At 42.6% G+C, this 18,462-nt stretch overlaps 1 protein-coding gene across 1 annotated transcript in view; it reads right to left on the reverse strand.

Annotated features, from left to right (window-relative positions):
- LOC308142227 (sodium/calcium exchanger 3-like) overlaps positions 1-16,153 on the reverse strand; it is a gene marked incomplete at its 5' end in the record, with an annotated part of 20,245 nt that extends 4,092 nt beyond the window's left edge. Inside the window, 2 exon segments of the mRNA XM_080512575.1 lie at positions 15,183-15,245; positions 16,103-16,153. Of these exon segments, the coding sequence (XP_080368701.1) occupies positions 15,183-15,245; positions 16,103-16,153 (114 nt within the window).
- Positions 16,154-18,462: the final 2,309 nt, after the last annotated feature.

An 18,462-nucleotide genomic window follows, 5' to 3' on the forward strand; every position in this document is an offset into this window, starting at 1 on the left:
TCCCCGGAGGCGGACGGACGGACGGCTGAAGCCGAAGCGCCGTGATTCCGCACCAGTTTGACGTTTTTAGAGTGAAAATAGAAAAACTTGATCTTGTTTGTCGCAAAAATGTGAAAAAGGTCAATAAAAAGTAAAAAAAAAACAACAACTTAATTACAATAGTGAGTTTTTGCAACTCCTTCATTCCATCATGATTAAATGGAAGCAGGAGTTTCCATATTAGTACTTGTAGTTTAGTTTCAGAGTTGTTGCTGCAATAATGAAGGTCGGGAGAAATTTAGTGTTGTCGATTTTAAAATAACGTTAAAAACTCGACAGATTTCAAAATTACTTGTATTTTTATTGAACTCAGTTTCTCCAGTGAATCTTTTTTCATTTAACTTTGTTTTAACTTGAGAAGAGAAGAGAAGAGAAGAGAAGAGAAGAGAAGAGAAGAGAAGAGAAGAGAAGAGAAGAGAAGAGAAGAGAAGAGAAGAGAAGAGAATAGTATAGTATAGTATAGTATAGTATAGAAATAGAATAGAATAGAATAGAATAGAATAGAATAGAATAGAATACAAGAGAAGAGAAGAGAAGAGAAGAGATTATTGAAAAAAATACTAACATTTACTAACTGACTAATAACTTATATAAAAATAATAATACATCCGTACTCTCCTGCCTCCATGTCTCCTCATCCTGTCCTCTCCCCCCCTCTCCTCCCTCCCCTCTCCCCCTCTCCTACCCCTCCTCCTCTCCCCCCCCCCACCCCCTCTCCCTCCCCCCCCCCCCCCCTCCCTGATCTGTCCGGTCCAGACGTCTCGCTGAGTCGTTCAGATCAAGTAAAAACTCTCCTCTTCCTTGTTAACAGCCTGTTTATTCTGCAGCTTCTCCGCCGTGTCAGCAGCAGCAATTACTGAGCAGATTACCAGCTCTGATAATGTCATCACACACACACATACACACACACGCACACGCCACAACGCACCCACACCCACCACACACACACACACACGACACACGAACAAACAACAACAACAACAAACAGGCTGCAGTTCATAAGTTCACTCAGCGTCGTTCACAAGCAGGGGAGAACGAGGAGTGTCAGTGAATCTCCCTTCCAGGCGGCGACGGCCGGTTAGCGACTGGTTACCTACCGGTTAGCGACCGGTTAGCGACCAGTTACGGTTGGTAATAGACCAGTTACCGACCGGTTACCGACCAGTTACTGACCCGTTATTGGCCGGTTACCGACCGGTTATTACCAACCAGTTACCGGCCGGTTATTACCGACCAGTTACCGGCCGGTTACCGACCGGTTATTACCGACCCGTTACCAGCCGGTTACCAACCGGTCATCGACGGTTACCGACGGTTATCGACCGGTTATTACCGACCAGTTACCGGCTGGTTACCGATCAGTTACCGACTGGTTATCGGCAGGTTATTACCGACCAGTTACCAACCAGTTACCGCCCGGTACCGACCAGTTGGTAACCAGTTACCAACCAGTTACCGACCGGTTACCGACCAGTTACCAACCGGTTACCGACCGGTTATTACCGACCAGTTACCGGGCCGTTATCGATCAGTTACCACCGGTTACCGACCGGTTACCAGTCGCTCTGCACAGGAGGAGTTCACATTACAAGATGCCTGATAATCGTACAGAACCAACCTCAATCTCACACTTTCACCCCCCTCCCACCCCCCCACCTACCCCCCCCCATCCCCCCCCACCTCCCCCTTGTTTCCGTCGCCACGCCAGATTATTGCTGTTGCAGGAGCGACTGTTCCTCCGTCACTCGGCTGCTCGCCTGTCAGACGTTCGTCAGGCTGACAAGCAGATGTTGGAAACACTGGAGGAGCGGAGCGACTCGTGTTTCCTGGGTTTTCCACCGCAGCCTGTCAGATCGTCTACCTGTGTCACCCCCCCCCCCCCCTTCCAGTCAACAAAGTTTCCTCAGAATTGCAGGAATACGTGGATTCAGGTTGTGGCTCTGTGATTCAAGAAGGTCGACAATTTGATTGCCACTCGAATTCTTTTTCTTTGCTTTTAACTTTTTGGGGGGAAAAATCCAGAAAGATGGCTGATCTCATTTTTTTTTTTTTTTGCATAATCTGATTTTCTCTTCTGACTAAGCTTGTTTACCTTCACTGATCCCTCAGAAACGACTCTGAGTACAACCTGCAAATTACTCAAAGTCAGTTTTTATTATATCGCATTGCAAGTAAACTATTCGTCTATAAATATGACAGTTGAGTTTCCAGTGTCACGTGGCTTTCTGGTTGGATTAGACTGAGGCTCCACGCAGTGAAATAAAACACGGAGGATGGAGGAACAACTTCGTTTGCTTTCTTTTTGAGTCGTTTCCTTATATTTTCTCAGGAGTAGCGACTCTACATGAATTTACACCGAGTGAAAATGCAAAAAAAACGAAGCGTCAGAAACCATTTGGTCCCATCTCCTTTTTTTTTGTCTCTATTTTCAATTGAAGCCTTAAATACTTAGGAGAAAAATCCATTTTTCATCACACGTGAAGCTGATTTTACAGTCAATTCCTTTAATGCCCCCGAAAACAAATGTTCAGTTTCTGTGCTGGCCCGGATTTATTTATTTATTTATTTATTTGTTCATGTTGTGTCATGCCATTTCACAATATATATATATATATATATTGTCATCTATACATGAACAAAAAGGAACAGAGAGAAGATAAATCTTGTGTTTTCTGTTCCTATTAGCAACTTTACAACAAAATCAAATCAATTCGATTCCCCATCAATCCACCACAAATTCCTTATAAAGCCCCAAATATCCACTCAAGATACATTTATATAATATCGGCAACATTATCATCCAGTTCTCACTGAGAGTTGCAGTGGAAGTGGCTTTTTTGTTTTTTATTTTGGGGGATACACTTTCATGTGGTCGCCCCTCTGGGCACTCGACAGCCTGCGCATGAATATATTTATCACGTGTATTTAAAGAATTTTGTTCCCTAAATGCGACATCGCTCAGACGGGAAAACACACAATTAAAACGAAGGATTCTGCAGCGAGACGACCTCGTGTGTTTCTGACTCTTCAGTCTGCAGGTTGAACCGGAAAACACACTTATTTATTCATCTTTCTTCTTTTTTCTCTTGTTTTTGTTTTTTTAAACATTTAAAACAGGCACTCAGAGAAAGGCCTGCCGGGTGGAGACGCGCCGGAGCCGGAGCTTCCCGGGGAACAAAACATCAACGTGTTGTTTGCAGTTGTGCGGTGACATTTCCGGGGCCCCCCGGGGCGGGGGGGGGGGGGGGGGAACTTCTGTTGACTGTGAACTGCACCTGAACTGCAGCATGAGAAAGACTCAGAAACCAGTTCCAGTTATTCAAACGGAGCGATTTTCTTTCATTTTTTACTGTTCTGACATCTAATGCTTTTGTATTTTTTTTTCTTTTATTAAATCTGTAAATTCCTCATGGGGTGACCTACACAGTCATTTTGAAGTGACTGGTAGGTACTGTACTTTCCCGAGTCACTTTTTAGTTTTGTGAAGATATATATATATATATATATATGACATATACTACTATATGTACACCCGCAGTGTAAAACAGAACGCTACCGGAAGTCATTCATCCCAACAGCTGTTAGGATATTGAACAACTCACTGGAAATGTCCTACATTCTTCTCATGCACTGTTTACATCTCAGTTTCTACCTTTCTACACTGTGTGCTTATCAATTCTGTCAATTTACTCTATTTTTAGAGATTTCTTTTCTTACTGGATTGTTTTATTTTTACTTATTCTATTTTTGTGCTCTTTTTTTTGCTCTTGTTTAGATATTTACATATGTTTACATATTTTTAATTCTTAAATTTGATAATTTCTGCACCTTTTTACCTTGAGCTGTCGTAAGTTTGTGTTTCCCCCCTGGGGAGGAATAAAGCTCTATTCTATTCTATTCTACTCTATACAGTAAATACTACGTGGGACCACAGGATGGCACTGTATGAGTACAGTACAACCCAAAAAAACAAACCTTCTATCACTACTAGTTGTTCTTACAGCAGGAACAATGTCACTAAATTGCCGAATCTGAAGTACAAATGACAAAATATGCAGGAATAAATAGAATTAGAGCAGCAGAAAGAGTTCAGAGTGAGAAAAGCAGAGAATCTGTGACGAGGGAAACAAAAAGGGCTAAATTGTGGGTTGAAATTACGACGTCCAGACCCGAGGAACATAATCGCAGATGTTTGTGGAAGAGCAGCTGCTGGTCACAGCTTAATAACGGCGCAGTTTCATCTGTGCATGTCTTTATGATGCTTTTTTGTTTTGACAGAGGCGACTTACATTCCAAAAAATACAGTAAAAGCCTTTTTTTTTTTTTTTAGCATTAATTGGCACATAAATGAGTAAAAATATACAAATGACCCCAATAAAAGTTACGATATCTCCAGAGAAACTGAAACTGAAACACACAAAATGCAAATTATGACCACAAAAGAAATGTTAATTAGTGCCCCAATAAGAGTTAAAAATAAACAACCCCAAAACAAACTCTAAATAAGAGTCTGGATTAATCAATCATGTATTTATGCACAAATATTAAATAAAATTGTGTTTCTTGATGCACAGTAAACGACCTCTGCAGGGTTTTCTCCTACAGTGCAACTCGCATTACAAGAATGTAGTGCCCCCTGCTGTTGAGGAGTAGAAATGAACAATCCTACATTGAATTTTGTTTGCAACTTCCTGTGACCCTATGAAATCGGCCTGGAGAACCTCTTTCAGGCTGCGATCCACCAGTTCTCGCTTCGTCCTACAATATAAAAAAGCTAACTGATGAATATTTAAGAGTGTAAACTTGGTTGCTTTTATAGTTCCATCAGAGGGCGCTGCTCTAAATGTAAATACTGGTAATATACAATGAAAAAGCGTTGAATTGTTTTTTTTTAATGAGAGAAAAAGAGGAAATCAAAGATAATTATGTCATAAAATTGTTAAAAAAAAGAAAAATCACACCCACTCACTCATTGGTTGTTCCAAACACTGCCCCTCCTGGCCACTGCTGGTACTGCACCATTGGTTTGTTTTCAAACCAATTCCATTGTAAGTTCTGTCATACAGTTATTTACTTTTTAAAGTCGTTTCTGTATATAAAGATGCCGTGACTGAAATAGGTTCGATTTTTTATTTTTGTTTGTGGGATTCCAGCATGGAGCCGGTCTGTACAACACACACACACACACACACACACACACACACACACACACACACACACACACACACACACACACACACACACACACACACACACACACACACACACACACACACACACACACACACACACACACACACACACACACACTTCCGCACCCCTCCCAGGTGACTGCGGCAGTGTGGCCAAAACAACTCCAACCATCACTGGCAGCCATTGTCACAACTGAGGCCAAAACAAAGGAGACAGGACCAAAATACGCCGCAGCGCCGCATGCTCGCAGGTGAAAGGTCACGTCTTTGATTCGTGCAGAGTTGTTACTCGAAAAAGCTCTTTCGGGAGGAAATCCAAATCCAGGAGGCAACAAGAGAGGCCGAATTTAAAAAAAAAGCAAAAAAAAGAAGCTCGCCCTCTTTCCACGACCCGCTTCAGATTAACATCCAGCCGTCAAGCGCAGGACCGCGGGATCCTCGTCCCCGAGTCGCCGGCAGAAAAGGCTTTTTTTCTCACGCAGGCACAGGAAGTACACGTCGACTCAACTGAGCGACAGTCTTAACGCGAAGCGACGGCGCGAACCCCCGTCGCTACGGCCAAAACAAAAACCGGATAGTGTTAAAAAAATACAACTCAGAAATTGTCTGGATGAAGAGAAAAAATGAAAGAGAAAGACGACAGATGAACCCACAAGAGCCAACAGACTTCCAGCGTGTTCACACCTTAAATGATTGTGATTAGAATGAGCGGCGCTGTGGCTGAGAGCGTGGGCGGAGCTCATTTGAGGAAGTGTGAAAGCTGCCATTTCAAGGGAAACAAAGCTGCACCTACTCATTCATGTTCTGCCTGCTTCAAGGAAAAGACCCTCAAGGAACACTGTGCATCACGAGGCCAAGACCTTCCAGGGGCCGTAAAGGGTTGGAAAAGTCGGTATTTTCCTCAGTTGGAAGGGGAGGAATTGGTGGTGTGCTGGAAAAAAACCTTTGAGCCGGGATCACGCCGTGTTCCCGGCAGCTATGGGAACCACGCTTCGGGCCACCGTGGACAAAAACGGGACGGACGTGACACAACGCAAGGGGACCGTCATCGTCAACGGACGATTCGGTGGCTGAACCCCAGAGTCCAGCACCAGGGACGGCTCCTGGGCGCTTTCCTCCGGCGGTTGGCCAAAATATAACACAGGAACAAAGTGTAAAACCTCCGTCTACTGACAGACTGTCTGCTCAACGACAATGTTGTGAACCCCCCCTAACGGGGCCCCTTATTTGACGTTGCATTGCAGTGACGAGAAGGACGAAGGAGGTACCTCTTACCACTGATATAAACCAAGAAGTTTGTATAGTGACGGATGTGAAGAGCGTTCTTTAGCATCCTTAGCATGGTTTACGGCTCTGGTCAATGCCGGGGCAGGAATCTCTCATCGCCACGACTGAAGGTCGTTGATCAAGGTCACGGAATCCTCAACGACCGACAGCCGATCCAAGAACGTGACGCTCGTGTTGGTGTGGAGAGGAACTAATAAATATGTACAACTGAGCTGTGATTGTTTGTTGTATGGATGACTGGATGGATGGATGGATGGATGGATGGATGGATGGATGGATGGATGGACGGATGGATGGATGGATGGATGATGTAATACTGTCCAGTATGTATTTCCCTGACAGTTTCAGTCCCACATTGTAAAAGTCAACGTTAACATCGAGTCGAAAGCTAATTTTTTTGACTTTTATTTTCTGAGCTTCAGTCCAGACGTTGGGTGTGTGGAGCTGCATTGGTGTGTGAGTGTGAAGCGAGGGTGGTGGTGCTGGTGGTAGTGGGGGGTGGAGGTGGGGGGAGGCTGAGAAGGTCATCGCTGACACCGACATTAATGAGAGCACACGCAGAAAGCCGGTGCTCCTGCTGGCCTTCACCTGTGCGTTACGGCGTGGCAGGTAGCGGCGGCGGCACTCATCCATACCCCCCCCCTTATCCCCCCCCCCCACACACACACACACACCTCTCAGGAACAATTACTGCTCTTCCAGCTCCTCGTCGCAGATGGCGAGGGCTTTCAGAGCAACTCCCCTCCCCTATCGCCGCCTCGTTGTCTCTCAGCTTGACGGTGTCCGTCTCCCTCCACCTCTCCGTCTCTTCACGCTATTTCTCCTCCTCCTCCTCCTCCTCCTCCTCCTCTTTCTCCTTCCCCGCCTCTCCCAGCTCCACATTCAACAGTTCAATTTGAATCCATTACGCCGGCGCTCTCTCGCTAACCGCTCCCAGACTAACTTGGTCTGGCCGTGACTCAAAAAACATAAACGCCGGTGTCATCTGCGAAGTGACAGATCCCGTCCTTGAACAGCAAAAAAAAAAAAAAAAAAAACCCAACCCGGGACGGGAGGAGCTCCAACACATTAATCAACCGCCAACAGAACGCAAACGTATTTGTTTAAAAAACGACGCCGCGATGGCGTCCATGGCGATTCCCCCGGGGCGACGGCGGCGGCGCCCCCCCCCCCCGACCCCGCCCTCCGCTCGAGTCGAGGTGGATCGGACTGTGGCGGCGGGCCGGAGGAGGGGCCGTCCTTGACGGCAAGAGCAAAGGCGCTTTAAATCAGCGTCTCGCCTCCAACGCCGCCCGCCGTAAATAAACGCTACGCCACCGCCGCCGCCATTGTTTCTCCCCGCGTGGAAGTTGGGCCAACAACGTGCGCGGGCGATAAAGATGTGAGATGAAAAACACACAAGGTTGTAATCACAATCAGAGATAATTAAAGGGACCGTTCATGCGATGCGCTCCATAATAGCGCCGCATCGCTGAATTACCATTTAATTGCGTGTTGATACAATCAATAGTACTTTTGACAGTTCGCTCGGCTCCAGCGAAACGGAGGGGGTAAGGGAGAAAAAAAAAAAAAAAAAAAAACCCGTGATGGAAGCGGCGCTGCGACAGCAGACATCTGTCCTTTAAAATAAATGACAACTATTCATGGAAAAAATAATTACAGCCATTAAAAGCTGTACACATAATGGAGTATCGCTGCGGTTGGAAAGTATCTAAAAGGCAAGTTCTTTCTGCTGAAGCATGAGAAAGTTCAAGGATTTCCACGAAATCTCCCAAAGCAACAGAAAAAAAAGAAGATTTCTATCAGATGTGAGTGAAGCTGAATAGTTAAACTACATAATGAGAATATTTCAATGAGGAAAAAAACCAAACAGTGTTTTTCAACCTTTTTTGAGCCGAGACACACTTTTTTCTTGGAAAAATCTGGAGTCACACCACCTCCACCCGAAAATGTTAAAATGTGAAACTCTGTAGCCTCTATTAACAATATAAAGTCTTTCTCATCAAAGTTTTATCAACAGGAATCAAGTAAATCCAGAAACAAAGGACTTTTTTTAATAGTGCCTCCCTCAGTGTGAAACCTGGACCTGATGGATGAAGAGCTGAGATCCTGGTTCACATTCTTCCTTTTCAAAAACTTCTCCATCACTGTCACTGACACAGTACTTTGATACAAGATGGTAGCAGGAGGTGGAGATGAACCACACTGACGTCTGTCACTTTACATTTCACCGGCAAAGTTCTGTGCTGCCCTCTAGTGGTGAAGAGTATTTATACATGATTACTCTGCAACACACTGAGGCTGTGAGAGCAAATGTTTTTTTAGAAAAAAATGTGAAATTGGATAATTTCCCACGGCTCACCTGACGATCTGGAGGAAACACCAGTGTGGTTGAAAAACACTGGTGTAAAGTACTGTGAAGACGCGACACAATAAACAGCACGACGTGAGAAAACACAATCTAATCAGCTTCCCTGCGACGATGAAACCACGATAAAACCATCTCAGAGCAGTGATCAACAAGAGGTTGAGATGTTTTCGTCAGAAAGATGATCCTTCGCTATTCAAAATATCCTTTTTAATTAGCACTTCTAGTAGCACATGTCGCTAACCGGGATTAGCACAGTGCGCTAACTAGCATTACCGCAGCTAATAATCAATTATTACGTCACATCTAAATGCAAAGGGACAAACGTGCAAGTTTTTAACTCAATTTTAGGTTTTTTTCTGGTTTAACTCCAACCCGACCATATCGACACAGACCAAACTTACAACACACACACACCACACGCACACGCACACGCACACGCACACGCACACGCACACGCACACATGCACATATACGTTGATCCTACTTCTTCAATACGTTTCTTCCTCTCTGTATATTTCAACTGTCTTTTGTTTGTATTTATATTTGACCAGGTTGATGTTTGGACGTCGTTTCAACTCCAATTTGTTCCACAATTGTTCACCTTTAACTGTCGGGCTCAAACTTTTCAGGGTTGTGTTTCTGTTTCTGAGTCCTAAAGTTTAATTCCTCACGTATTTCATAGCGACCAGTACGACCTGGGAACCTTCTTATGTATTTGTCTTGGTGACAATCTGTAACTTGCTTTATATCACATCTGTACTGCTTGGAACTCAATGATGTCACAAAGCTTCATGATCTTTGATTTTAAAAATTAAATCACATCTAAATGCAAAGGGACAAATGTGCAAGTTTTTAACTTAATTTGAGGCTTTTTTCTGGTGCAACTCCAACCCGATATAATGACAATTCCTGTTCTCGACTTTTAGAAGAATTTTCGTACCCCCCCCCCCCCCCCCCCCCCCCCCCCCACCTTCATTATCATGTCACACCCGCCGCTGACATTCGTCCCGGTGACCCCGGCAAAGAAGTGGAGCTTTAATGAAGTCGGGGCGTGTGAATGCATGAATAGCGCCGGGCTCCCGTTTGAATTAAAGCTATTCATCCGTGCCGGTGTGATTTCTCTGCGGTACGGCGGCGGCGGCCTGAGGCCCCCGTGAGTCGTGACATTTTGTGCCACGGCTGGTGGAGCCGGCTGGGTGGGGGGGGGGGGGGGGGGGGGGGGGGAGGGTGGGAGGGGGAGGGGGAGGAGGGGGGGGGGTACCTGGACCACCCGACGCCAACACAGGCTGGGATGACAAAGATAAGAGGAGGAAGGCCGACTGTGGATTCATGAAAAATAAAAAACATGCGTCATTAGGAAGGAGAAAAAAAAAAGTGCTTTTAACCCCAAATAAAACCCGTAAATAAACTGCTTGTGGCTCCACTGATCCTGCAGGTCACCGGTGACACCGAGCCTCGGGGGTCTTTCACCCGATTGCATAATAATCTTGACTTAAATCCGTTTCTTGCGCGGGGGAATCGCGTCGCGTCACATTAGTCTAATTCGGGGCGTCTCAGGACGTATTAAAAAGGTAACGCCCGTTTAGATTTGGGTCGTAGTCGTGGCGTCTGTATGCAAAGGCGTCGCCGTGCACTTTGGAGAATGAAGCCGAGAAACAGAGAGGCGGTTTAACTCGCTAGCTCCGCTGCCGCTAAAGCTAACTGTACTGCAATCTACATTATTTCCTTTTTTGACATCGTTTACATGTCAAGTGTAGAATGTCAGTCGTTTTCTTCTTCTTCTTCTTGCACCTTGCAAAATTTTCCCCCTCAGCTTTAAAATAAGGTATTTTTTTTTGTGTTGCTACGTGGGCTAGCAAGCGAGCTACGAATGTTTCCCTGGATTTCCTAGCCTGGGATCGAGTGCGGCATCTAATGTTTTATATCTATGTCCCTCGTGGTTCGGTTATGATGCTAAATCTGAGTTTCGCTTGAGTTGCTTGAACTTCTCCAGTTCATCCAAAACGCACCGACTTCAGGCCTTCCTGGATTTTGCTTTATAAGCAGTTTTTTGAACGCGATTGAATTGAAAAAAAAAAAAACGTGTTGTTTGATACAGAAAGCTTCAGATTAGCGCTCCACCTGTGTCGTCGTGACGACGGCTGCCGGAGAAAAAAAAATTTAATCCACAGGACTTTTGCTGGAGAAACATGGAGGCAGATGCGTCCCGACATGCCGGCGCCCCAGAGGAGATTTGTTTTTAATCTTGATGACACATAAAAAAAAAAAAAGTACATGAAAGTGTTTACTTTAAACTCCACATGGATCATTATGAAGCCACACGTAGTAATATTTATTTTTTTTTCTACTTAAATCTACTTAAAATATTCTAATTCTAACTACTATTCAGCTATTTTGAAGGTTTTAACCATTTAGCTGCTGTTTTTCATGAAGAAAATATATGAGACACGTTGGTAAGTCAAAGAATTGCCAAACATTTATGTATTATTAGTTTTTTGTGTAAGAAATTGCCACCTGTTTAGCTACCGCTTAAAACCACTGAGAGAAAATACTAAAATGAGATGTTGCTTTCATTTTCATAATAAATTTGATAAACAGTATGAAATGCTGGAAAATAATGAAGATTTTAACCCTTTAAATGACACAAATTTCTATGAAATGATGCAATAAATTAGCCATTTTGTATAGAAGTCAGTGGATTTCTTTAACAAACATGAGATATGTTATAAATCAATGAATATTATCTTTTGAGATTTAAAGTTTTCTACCTTTTTAAGTCATTTCAAGACAGAAATGTCACCTCGAATTCAATTAAAAGTATTTTATTTAATTTTGTAGCATTTCTAAAATATCATCACGCATTCTTTAACATTAAGGATTGAATTTCTCTGATTTATTACGTTTTTGGAGACTTTTTTTTTCGTGCTGCTTTACCAACGTGGTTTATTTAACCTGGAATCACTGAATCTACAAACGTGCATTAGCTATAAACATTAACGTCGTGCAGTGACGCGCGCTTCCACGTCTCACCGGCGGATTAGTGTGAAATCCTCCGGGACGTCCCGTCTTTAGCGGCCGGCGATAAGCGAACAGCGTCTTTATCTCGGCCCAATTAGGCAGCTAATTGATTCAATAGTAGTCGTTTGGACTGCGATGGAGCAGCTCGGCACTCTAATCTGACACACCGTCCTCTGGGGGGGGGGGGGCAGATTATAATCTGGATGGAAAAGGTTTAAAAAGTGACGCGTCTTCTCAGTTTGTCTCGATAATAAAAGCCTCTGGATGATCTAAAAAAAAAAGACTTTCTGAAGTTTTCCATTATTTCCAGGCAGTTTTGGAATTCATGACTTATACATTAAAATTAATTATCAATTTTAACACCATGATCAGAATATTAAACAATATTCATGCATAACTTTAAAAAAAACTTATTCTACACTGAAAACTGGACTTTAAAAAAAAAATAGCCCCCCTAAGGTGGAACTTTTAGAAAACTCTCCGACTCCCCATCGACGAAGAAATGTTTACTTTTCTCGTCTCCATGGAAACGGGTTAAATGTATTTATTTAGTTTTTAAACGGCTGTAGTGAAGTGTCACAGTGACGGGAATGTACGCCCGAAAAGAGTATGAAAAATAGATCTGAATATATGTAATAATAATAATATATATGATATGAGATAATATGAAATATTAGATATTTGATTTGGGCTTTTTTTGTGTTATTTGTGTGTATACTGTAAATACTGCAACATAGAATGCTTAAAAAAATCTGTAAATATGTATTATATATTTAGAATGTTGAAAAAGGCCGACATAATAAGAGTAAATCTTCTTTTCTGCTCCTTTTTAAATGAAAACGTGGACTGGAATTTGAACTTTTCTCATCTCCATGGAAACGGGTTAAATGTATTTATTTATCTTTTAAACGGCTGTAGTGAAGTGTCACAGTGACGGGAATGCACGCCTGAAAGAAGTAAAAGAGTTAAACAAGTAAAAAAAAAAGATCTGAATATATGTAATAATAATAATAATATATATGATATGAGATAATATGAAATATAAACATTATTTCTTGTGTATACTGTAAATACTGTAACAGAATGCTTAAAAAAATCTGTAAATATGTATTATATATTTAGAATGTTGAAAAAAGGCCGACATAATAAGAGTAAATCTTCTTTTCTGCTCCTTTTTAAATGAAAACCTGGACTGGAGTTTTTAGACACGGGGACTATTTTTCATTTTCACAACAACAAACAGTTCTTCTGCACGACGAGGGTCAAGAGACGAGCGCTCAGTTTTCACAAAACATTATTGTGCAGCTCAAAACCCGCACATGATCCTTTAATACTTTCACGTCGCCGCTAATGCTCCCACTTTAATGTTTCTCCTCGTTCGCTTTTATGCACGGCGAGAAAAAAAAAAAGAAGAAAGGAAAAGAAAGGAAAAGCAGAAGCGACGAGCTCCTTGAGAGCGTGAGGCTCCATGAATGATGATTCTGCCAAGCCAAGCTTTGCAGCACATTCCTTGCAGTGTCATTTGAAGGTCCCACGCTTCCCGCGCCTCCGTTCCACTGGCTTTATTTTTCAGACGTGGCGGCGGCGGCGGCGGCGGCCGCCATCGCCGCCGCCCTTCCTCCCGTCTGATTCCCCCGACTGTCGCTCATCATAACGCCGGCAGGGCCAGTCTGGGTACTTCAGACCTTCCTGGGACGAGTTTTAGGCCCCGAGGGTGGAAAAAAAACCAAAAAAAAAAACCTCTCCAACGCTCATCATTTATTTATTTCGCGTCTTTCGTGTCCCGGAAAAATTAGCGCGGCCAGTTTTCTATCTGTCAGCGCCGCTGAAAAGACCCGTCGGTTCAAAAAAAGAGCTTAGTAATCAGCGGAAAGTCAAGCCGTGACGAGTTTAACAAGTCGTCAACTGTTGAACGGGAAGAAAAGCTTCCGGAGAGAGAATTTAACATGACGTCAATCACTGGAATAAATATTCCGGCCAGGATCCTTCAGCCTCCGCTGAGCGGCTTCCTGCAAATTACTACTGAATATCAGTCGATTCACGTTTGTTTCACCTACGTCCATGTTATTTTACATTTTGAGGTCACATGTGTGACGCTTGAATAAAATCAACACAAGTCTGGTTCGCTAGTTTGTACAATACATATAATAAATGTTAAATAGTTAGAATGGTAACAACAGCTAATAAACCTCGGGGAGCTAAAGAGGCTAAAAACCGCTAAACCGCTAAAACAATAGCCAAAAGGTTCAAACTGATGACTAAAACAGGTAAAATGGTAAAAACTCCAAACATGGCTAAAAGAGCGCAAATAGTAAAAACTACAAATATGGCTGAAAGCTAAAATGGTAAAAACTACAAACATGGCTAAAAGAGCTCAAATAGTAAAAACTACAAATATGGCTGAAAGCTAAAAATGGTTAAAACTACAAACATAGCTAAAAGGGCTCAAATAGTAAAAACTACAAATATGGCTGAAAGCTAAAATGGTAAAAACTACAAATATATCTGAAAGAGCTAAAATGGTAAAAACTACAAATATATCTGAAAGAGCTAAAATGATAAAAACTACAAATATATCTGAAAGAGCTAAAATGATAAAAACTACAAATATATCTGAAAGAGCTAAAATGGTAAAAACTACAAACATGGCGAAACGAGCACAAATAGTAAAAAGTACGAACATGGCTAAAACAGCTAAACTGGCAAAAACTACAAATATAGCTAAAATTGTAAAAACTACAAACATGGCGAAAAGAGCTAAAATGGTAAAAACTACAAATATGGCTGAAAGAGCTCAAATAGTAAAAACTACAAACATGGCTAAAACATGCAAAAGTGTTAAATGAACTAAAACGGCATAAAAAGCGAAAAATGCTAAAATACGTAAAACTGTTAAATCAGTCTAAAACTGCTTAAATGGCCTAAAACTGTTCAATGTAATTAGAATCTTGCCACAGTTCTTCGTGTTAATTTCCAACCTCAGTCACACGCGGGGATGAAATGAAACATTATCCGGTTTATTTGAATATAAAAGAAGTTTCATTGAACTCTGACGACAAATTCTGGATATTTTTAGCGTTTGTTGTTTTAAAACGACGCTACGACGCTCTTAAGTGGCCCGACGCCGACTAAAGAGATGAAACATGCTAAAATGCAGCACAGTTGTCGTCTCCTTCACCCAGCAGAGAGGTCAGAGGTCACAGTGGGGGGTGGTGGTGGGGGGGGGGGGGGGGGGGGGCACTGTGTGGCTCAGGGGCACTTCAGCAGCCTGATACTTGCTGACAGATGAGCTTGAACTCTGTTCTGGTGGTTGGCGGGTCGCCGCTCAGCGTGTCGCCCTGCATTAGGGACACGGACGCACTGATTGGTCGACTGTCGGCTGCTATGAATGATCGATACTCTTGAGGCGGCGGCGGCGTTAAAACGTGTGACGGACGCTCGGTTCGCAGTTGACGGCTGGAAGAGTCCCGTGGCTCACGACGATCGCTTTCAGAAATGAAATTTGAAGAAAATTAACTGTTGCGCCACATTTCACGTCCTTAAATTGAGACTTTTTTAGTTTTAATTTCAATTAAAAGCACTCAAAGAAGACTGTGGAGAAAAAAAGTGACTATATCTGCTCAATTCAATTACAAATTAATCTAAAATGTACAGAAATACGTCATGAAAACTCCAAATGCCGGACTGTAAATCAATCTTTTTCACTGTATTTTATATTTGCACACAACCGGGAGCAACTCTTGATGCAGTATACGTTTCCAGAACTCCTGTAAAATCATGTAATTATATATAATTATGCAGATTTTCAGCTGAAATTAAACTTTTGAGGTCTTGGTTCTGTTTCAATTCTCCTCTAAAATGTGCTTCAGGCTCAGTTACATGCACTTCCTGTGTCCAGCAGGTGGCGCTATGATGGTCGCTTCATATGGTTTTGATGATGGATGTTGTACTGCACTCAAATGATTGAGTGCAGTACAACAGTTTATTTCTTACTGCTACATTACTGATATTTTTAAATATTTAACAGGAGTTTTTTTGTTTTAAAAAAAAAAACCATGTTCAATAAATGTTGTTCCAAATTCAAAGACTGATTTAAATATCGCCCAAAATAATCGTTACTGTGATTTTTCTTTTTTCCCTAGTCGAACAGCCCCAGTGTCCCCAAAACCCCTGGAAACTACTTCCTTCTGCTCACGCGCCTGTAAACAAACATGGCCGACCCGCGGCGCGTAGCTTCATCGTCCATATCGCTAGTTTAATAGTTTTAATATTCTCCCCTGACGATATCCGATTCCTCATTAGTCCACACGATTTTGTTCGTGTTTGAAGCGTATTGTTCCATGTGTGGTTTCACGACAAAGACAACAAGCTGCAGCGCCCTCCGGTGGCCATGCAGACTAACTACACCGACGTCCGCTGCTGCAGTGTAAATCGCAAAACACGGATTAGGTGTCGTCACGGGAAACGTTGTCGTGGAAACCGGGGCCACAACCCGCCCACATCAACCACACAAGAAGGAATAAAGCCCAACAAAATGGAGCAAGGCAAAAAAAACAACAACAACAACAATAACAAAAAACAAATAGCGGCAAAGAAAACAAAAGACTCATAGAATATTCATCGACTGTGCTCCTTCACTCCGGCTTTAATAAGGAGGAAAACAAACCCAATCAGCGCCACATCAGCGCCCATGAGCAGCAGCATAATCGCCGCATTATGGATGGAGAATGAGAAATTATCATATCATTATATCATTCACACCGCGGCGATCCGGCTGCACCGCGAGGCGCTGGACCCGGAAACCCCGGGAAAAATAAATAAATACATAAATAAACAAATAAATAAATAAACTGGGCTGGCGTTCGACTCTCGTTTGGAATCAAAGACATATCACATGCATAAAAGATGATCCTGCACACACACACACACACACACACACACACACACACACACACACACACACACACACACACACACACACACACACACACACACACACACACACACACACACACACACACACACACACACACACACACACACAAAAGCTCTTTCATTGTCTCCTTGTCATAAAGAGATCAAACATTTATTAGCTTTGATCAAACATTCATTACTCCGTGCGTCAGGAAGAAAAGGGTGTAATAGATGCATCTCGTGTCACTCTTTGTCGTCACGGCCTCTCATTAGGGGGCCGCCGCCGCCGCCGCCTCTTGTAGCGGGAACATTTAATTAAGTTTGCAAATATGCAGAATTATGTCAACAAAGGAAAAGAGTAGGAGAGGAAAAGGGAAAAAAAAAAGAAGAAAACAACGGTGGCTTAATTATCAATCAAAGTCGTCCTGCGGAGGATTATTATCTGCAACTGACTGGATTTCTTTAAACAAATAATAAAAAAAAAAATGAATTGAACATTAGGATCTATTTACTTGGAGCCGATCACTCGTTCAGTCGGAAAATCAAATGGATGCGAAGGCGATTAAAGCGACAATCCACCGTTAAATTACCAGTTTGCGCTCGTGTCAAATTGTTTAAGCAGACAAAACGTGGAAAATATGAAGATTTAAGCTCAAATAAAGTTCATTTGATTTAATAAGCTAATTAAAAATATATGAACTGCATTTGATGGGTTTGTCGTTTTCTAATTTCGGTTTGACAAAAACTTCTTCCATTCCTGCACAAAATTCACAAATTATTCAATCCTGACGATTAAAAAAAGACATTTAACACACGAGAACATGCATTAATATTTTATGGTCACCGTAATAACAATCCAACTTGATGCTTGTATTTTGACAGTCACTGTAATAACAATTCGACTTGGTGCTTTTATTTTGGCAGTCACCGTAATAACAATCTAACTTGGTGCTTTTATTTTGATGGTCACCGTAATAACAATCCAACTTGGTGCTTTTATTTTGACAGTCACCGTAATAACAATCCAACTTGATAGTTTTATTTTGACAGTCCCCGTAATAACAATCCAACTTGGAATTTTTATTTTGAGGGTTACCACAATAACAATCCAACTTGGTGCTTTTATTTTGATGGTCACCGTAATAACAATCCAACTTGGCACTTTTATTTTGACAGTCACCGTAATAACAATCTAACTTGGTGCTTTTATTTTGGCAGTCACTGTAATAACAATCCAACTTGGTACATTTATTTTGACGGTCACCGTAATAACTATCCAACTTGGTGCTTTTATTTTGACAGTCACCATAACAACAATCCATTTTGTTTCGCTCAGTTTTCTTCAGTTTTGTAGAAATGCTGAGTTTTTATAACCTTTTGCACTAATAAAAAATGGGGATGGGGGGCTGGAGGGAGGGTGGAGAGAGGTGGAGGGAGGGTGGAGAGAGGTGGAGGGAGGGTGGAGGGGGGTGTTCGGCGCTCCGACGGCGGCACTGCCAGACCCAATAACGTAAACATAATGAGGCGGAGTGTTTAGAGGCAGCAGCCGACTGTTCCATCCGGCCCTCCGCACCGGCTCGCCAGCCTCTGCCGCTCGCCGCCTTGAGCGCGGTTAGATAACGCCGCATTAGATAACGGGGT

Source organism: Blennius ocellaris, assembly GCF_963422515.1.
Source record: "Blennius ocellaris genome assembly, chromosome: 17".
Taxonomy (NCBI): domain Eukaryota; kingdom Metazoa; phylum Chordata; class Actinopteri; order Blenniiformes; family Blenniidae; genus Blennius; species Blennius ocellaris.